Raw genomic sequence first — 6403 nt, 5'->3', positions numbered from 1 at the left:
CATATCCCTGATGTGCACGGTGGTCCAGCGACTGTAGTGGACATGGTCCATTATGAAGAACATTGGCATCAGTTCTTCCAGTGCTTCAATGGAGAGAGAAAAGTTTTCCTCTCGGTGCGCTTTCACAAACTGCAGGATGAGGATTTGAATGCGAATCACCAAGTCCTAAAACATGAATGTCGCGCTCTTCTTGCACATTATCCGTTGCCAGGTATTGTAGTCGCTGCCACCTCCAGTTGCACTGTGAGCTGCTCTTTGCAGGTTAGTGAGGGCACGTGTCGTCACCTGGCACGGTGGGCTGCAGCAGTCGGTGATAAAAGCAACACAATACCCGTCAGGATGCAAGGAGTGACCAGATTATTCCAAATCCATCAAAATTAATGTTTATTAATCAGCGAAATCTGATAAATGTCACGATACAGTCATGTTAGTTGCCTATTCTGAGCAAAAATTATCGAGAAAACTTCGAATTTCCAACTTACCCGCGCGTAAGCCGCCATTTTGTTACAAGTTGTCCCATATCCTCCAGTGAGAAAAAGGAGCACAGTTTGGGTGCAGTCACGTGGCCCCCAGCGGGGAAAAGGAGCACAATTTGGGCGCGGTCACGTGGCCCCCAGCGGGGAAAAGGAGCACGATTTGGGCGTGGTCACGTGGCCCCCAGCGGGGAAAAGGAGCACAATTTGGGTGCGGTCACGTGGCCTCCAGTGGGGAAAAGGAGCACAATGTGGGCACGGTCACGTGGCCCCCAGCGGGGAAAAGGAGCACAATTTGGGTGCAGTCACGTGGCCCCCAGCGGGAAAAAGGAGCACAATTTGGGCGTGGTCACGTGGCCTCCAGCGGGGAAAAGGAGCACAATGTGGGCACGGTCACGTGGCCCCCAGCGGGGAAAAGGAGCACGATTTGGGCGTGGTCACGTGGCCCCGGCGCGATTTTTCTTTCGCTTTCAAAAACCACAAAAAACATCTCTTGCCCGGGCTCCCCTTCTGAATTTGTATTTAATCGTCTGAAGAAGCCGTATGCCAAGTTTGACACTTTTGTCATAAAAATGAATGTTTTCATGTTCAGCGACGACACTAATACAACCAAAGCTACACTGGTGTGGCTTCGGAACAAAAAGATAAATGTAAATGATAGCAGAAAACCTGCTGCTAAGGAATAAAAAAAAATAAAAAAGATAAATGATAAAGATAAATTATAAATAACAGACTCACAGCTGTAATTGCTGTCAAAGGTTCTTCCACCAAGTATTAACTCAGGGGGGGTGGACACTTATTCAACCAAGATATTCTAGTTTTGTATTTTTAATTAATTTTCTGAAATTTGTCGAATTTGTTTTTCACTTGGAAGTTGTGGGTTGTGATGTGTAAATAAAGGTGGAAAAAGTCCGATTTCATGGAATTTAATTCCAGCCTGTAAGGGAACAAAAGGTGAAAATTTTGAAAGGGGGTGTGTAGAGTTTCTATCGGCATTGTATATATTGAGACCTGGGAGGGCTCTGTTCCACTTTCTGAAACCCGCATATGGAGACACACACACACACACACACACACACACACACACACACACACACACACACACACACACACACACACACCTCGTTTTAGCAAGAGATGCCAAAATCTAGTATCATTTATTGCGTGGCCCTGGAACAAAAAATATACGTTAACAATACAGCTCGAGCTCGCCCCTGCCCCAATCCCAACATGATTAAGAGTAAATACCATCATTTTATATTTACTCTGTGCATGCACAAGTCCATCCCACAGTTCATTCACTGGTAGCCATCAGTCCACTCATGCCTTGCACCAGTCCACATGGTCAGGAGTTTGTAGTACGAGCAGGTGCCTGTTCGGTGAGCCAAGGAAGTTCTTCTCCAAGTTTTTCCTTGTGTTGAGGCACAGCCCGTTCTCTCAGGTACTTTTCCAGATATTTTTGACTTATTTTGTAAGCTTTGAGCCATTTCAGGTAGAAATCCTTATCCCAACCACAATGTATTTGATTTAGACCTGAACACGGCAGTTTCCTGGGGTCTTGGTCTTGGTATGATTCTAAATCTTGGTATGATTATTACATGAAGATTGTCATTACTCGACCTCCAAAGGAAACTTCCAACTTTTGAAATGACTTGTTATCTTAAAGTATCTTCATGCTAAATTTAACAGTCAAGATAACAGAATGAAAGTCAAGAATAGGAATTTGAACAGTTGAAATAACTTCAGGTCATGAAACTCTGCAATCCCTGCTTCAAAACGAGCCAAAGGTCAAAATGTGCTTTCATGAAACATTTCAGCTTCGTGAGATACAAACAGCATAACTGCCTTGATAACAGATTTTATTTAAAGAAGTAATAATAATAAGTTGACCTTTTGGGCAGATGTTTCAGCACCCATTCGTTCAGGTTTATCTTTGTTCCTTAAGCCTCTCCACCTTAAGCCTCTAAGTGCGAAACACCAGGACGACGGTTTAGAGCTCGGTCGAGATTCGAATCCAAGCTCCATAGTTAAGAGATGTGTGCATACCTACAGGTCATCATGAAATCTCCTCAACTCCATTCACTTTTTAGGAACCTCCATGATGGATCCCAGTCTTCACTCTATAATCTTGCTGGACCTTACAAGATGCGTTTTTAACCAAAATAAAAATCATCCTGGTGTTGGCTTAATGGTTAAGGTGGCTGGCTTAAGATCTTAGGGACTTGAATTTGAGCCACTTTTTAACCATTGAACTAACACCAGGTGGGTTGAATCAGCCTGTCATCCGTCTGAGGTTGGCTTGTTGGTAACAGGAGGCATTTGCATCAGCCACAGCCATGCTCCCAGCAATTATGTAACCAGCAACCAACAAATCAAATATTCCTCAACATGATTACTTTTTTTTAATATTTTGCTGTAAAAATCACAGAAAAATAATATGAAAAGTTTTAAACCACAACTTTTGTTGTTTTGTTGCTGTTTAAAAATCAGTCAATGACTTCACGATAAAGGGATTAGCTGCTACTTGGCCAAAAAAAAATAAATTTTTTTTGACAAGGACAGACATATGACAGAAGCAAATAGACGCCATGATTTTAAAAGAATTTATTGATTTAACATTTGATCCATTTTAATACATACACGAGTATTTGGGAGACTTGCCATTTGCAGATTTCAACGCTTTTACTCTTTCAGGAATCGAACAAACGAGTTCTGAATTTTTCTCTTCTGGGATTTCTGCCCAGGCTTCACGCAAACGGATTTGCAATTCTGCTCGTGATGTTGGTTTCCTGGACTTTTTCCGCACAGCTCGATGCAATATGGCCCAGAGGTGTTCAATGGGATTCATGTCAGGAGACTGATTTGGCCATGGAAGTCGCTCGATCCCATTTCTGTCCTGCAATTCCTTGGTGTTTTTTGCAGTGTGGCATGGAGCTCCATCTTTCATGAACAGGGTGTTGTTTTTGACGATCTGATCAGTGGAGAAGACGGGGAGAAGTCCATCCTTAAGGATAGAAATGTATATCGTAGAGTTGATGCTGCCAACACACTCCATAAGCCCTGACCGACCAGCGCTCCAGGTTGCTACCCACATAATCACTGAAAAACCACCGTGTTTGACAGTTGGCTGCAATCGGTTCAAAGAGAACGCTTGACTGGGAAGTCTCGAGACCCATATGCATCCACTGTCAAAAAATTGAGCAAATTGGGATTCATATGAAAAAATGACAGTTTGCCAAAACTCCAAGGGTCTGGTGGCCATCTCATCAGCCCACTTCTTTCTCCTTTGAATGTTAGCTGGTCTAAAAAGAGGTTTTCTCCTTGTTGCTTTCCCACAGTAGCCCAGTTGATGAAGGTACCGCACCGCAGTTCTTGAGCTAACTTGGACCTCCTCTGCAACATCTGCTGCCTTGCAATGGGAAGTTTTCTCAATGGACCGCTTGACAGCTTGAAGACACCTTTCTGAGGGCCCAGATCGACGAGAACGGGAAGCTGTGGATTCCTTGCACAATCACCCGTTTGACCGTAGAAAGCAGAATGCCAAGGTTCTGAGCTATCTAATGCTGACTGACTACACCTTCCGATTGGCCAACAATTCATCCTATTTGAAAATTGCAAAGGTCGTGTGCTCCCTGGGTTCGAGGCATAGTTGTCGTACACGACCCAGGAACGCGCCAAAAGGCCAAATTTTCTCAAATCCTCAATTTTCATCCGATTGACTTGAAATTTGAACAGCCTTTTCAAATTTCGCTGAATTCAACCGCTGAGGTCGCTGAATTCAACCACCTATTAATTTTGCGGTCACCATGAGCCAAATTTATAAAATCCTCAATTTTATCCGATTCACATGAAATTTGAAGAGCATTTGCATATCACTTCGCTGAAATCAACCACCTATTAATTTTGAGGTCAACATAGACCACATGTTCCACCGCAATATATATTTTGTGCATAATGTTGATCACATTCTGCAAAATGGATTATTAACTGTGGTGACCCATTAAATGGTCAGCAAGAATTTGTGCTTCTCGGAAGATGTCACACAACTCAGCACTCCCAAATACCACAACTACCTTTGAATTGTAATATGCAAAGCAAACGAATGTGGTCTCCATTCAGAAGCATAGCGTTTAATGGGGTCACCATAAGGATTGTAAATCAGGTCTCATGAAGGAAGATGGCCTACCAGACACGACTCGCTGAAGAATTTTGGAATTTCACCATTGCACAGACCCGAAGGCAAAAAGCCATCACGTCTTAAAATGATGGCATGACATCTGGGTTACCCCTCTTATGATCCACTGAGAAAAATGGGATATTGCATTGAGGTGCGGATGCAGAAGTTGTACGAACAAGCTTGCCTTTTCAAAGACCAACATTTTATTGTATTTCGGTTTTAGCAGTGACAGTGATTGAACACGTGCTATACACGAGGAATGATGTAAGAGGCAACAGAATGTACTTGCATGTGGATTGACAATGACTGCCATTGAAAAAAAAGTCTGACATTTGTTTTTTTTATTTTGAAAGTCAGTGTGAAGCATGCAAAAAAAAAAGGCAAGGATTAGTTTACAAAACTAAAATTGAGCAAAAGATGGTCCCAGTGCTGGCAAGTTGGCAAGCTCGAGGGATGCTCACTCGTCTGAGTTGTCATCATCATCCCCTACAGATAGAGTAGAAGAAAAAGAGGAAAAAGTTTTTACAAGGTGATGGAGGAGTGGCCATTCACAGCCAGCCGATTGGGCCTTATACCAAAGACTACGGAAGTTAAAGGAGGTTCGCAGTTTAAGGGTCTCTCTCATCAGGCTTTACTCGTCCACCGGTAGTCCCACGACGAACAAGCCTCCTCTGCCAAGACCCTGCTGAGCTGTTCAGCCTTGGTGTGAATCTCTACCCAGCGATAAACTGTCATATTGATGTTTCACAGGCAGGACGAGGCATCAACGTGTGCACGTCATCCGCATGGACATTACAATGAGTGCCCGTCTGTCAGCATGAGTTGGTGGACATCAAAGATCCCACGGTGTCCGTGAAAAGTAGACAAACCAGTGTCCCGTTCATGGCAGTGCGGTGCAAAGAAAGTGCAGTTAAAGCAACCTTGGAAGCCGATCGCATCAATCACCGTCCAGCACAATACCTGAGCTCTGCACAGTATATGAAAAGTCCACATTTGGAGCAACAGGTGATTTTGCAACTCTGATCTATGGAAGGGAAAGAATAAACAAACATACATTACAAACTCAATGCCAAGCAGGTCTCTATGATAACAGCTCTGGCTCATAACTCTCACTTAATCAGCATAGATAGCTGTTTGCAAATGTAAGTACAAAAAGAAAGTTGTTTTGCATCCAGATACCGATAAAACTTAGACCAAGTTATGCATTTGATATCTTTGTCTTTGTAATCAATCGTTTGTGATGTTTATCGAAGGTAAACAAATTTACACGTTACAAAGGCACGTGCAAAACTGCAGCTTCAGCAATTACTCACTGTGGAAATAAAACAAACATGTGACTTGTCATGATGGAAATTATTTATAAGTTGGGGTGGGGGGGGGAACGTTGAGATTCATTATACTAAATGTACAGAAATCAAGAATAAAAAGAATGTCAGAGTTATAGTGAAAACAGGTTCTCGAGTTATGTGCAAATATGTGGCAAGTGGACAAGAAGCCATTGTTCTTTGTGAGGACAAAAGCAAAGAAATCAACAAGGTCACTGCGACACAATGAAACAGTATTCAGTTTTCAGAAAGATAAATGACTTACAATAATCTTAAGGAATAGTGTGTTGACAGCAAGCACTGCCAAAATTACTGCAGTACAGCAATTATGAATAGATCATTCTTTGTTACTGAAGTATGAACTATGTTGTCATCTATAGACTAAGACTTAGAAGAGCGAAAAAAATTTTGGCCAAGTATGTTGGTCT

At 42.6% G+C, this 6403-nt stretch overlaps 1 protein-coding gene across 7 annotated transcripts in view; it reads right to left on the bottom strand.

The window, feature by feature from the left end:
• Positions 1-4830: 4830 nt before the first annotated feature.
• Positions 4831-6403, bottom strand: part of RAD51B (RAD51 paralog B) — a 37620-nt gene continuing 36047 nt past the window's right edge. For 6 of the 7 annotated variants that reach the window (XM_085889402.1, XM_085889404.1, XM_085889405.1 and 3 more), the window contains exons 10-11: positions 5611-5674; positions 4831-5136 (exon numbers count right to left, since the gene is read on the bottom strand). In XM_085889402.1, the coding sequence (XP_085745528.1) occupies positions 5108-5136; positions 5611-5674 (93 nt within the window). In that variant the 3' untranslated portion in view covers positions 4831-5107. Of the gene's footprint in view, positions 5675-6403 lie in introns of all 7 variants that reach the window. The other variant, XM_085889406.1, reaches the window with a different exon arrangement.

This window comes from Eptatretus burgeri, chromosome 7 (assembly GCF_056783735.1).
Source record: "Eptatretus burgeri isolate ZD-2024b chromosome 7, Ebu_testis_v1, whole genome shotgun sequence".
NCBI classification, from domain to species: Eukaryota; Metazoa; Chordata; class Myxini; order Myxiniformes; family Myxinidae; genus Eptatretus; species Eptatretus burgeri.
Note: the sequence above shows the minus strand (reverse complement) of the source record. Positions and strands in the feature narration are given on the sequence as shown.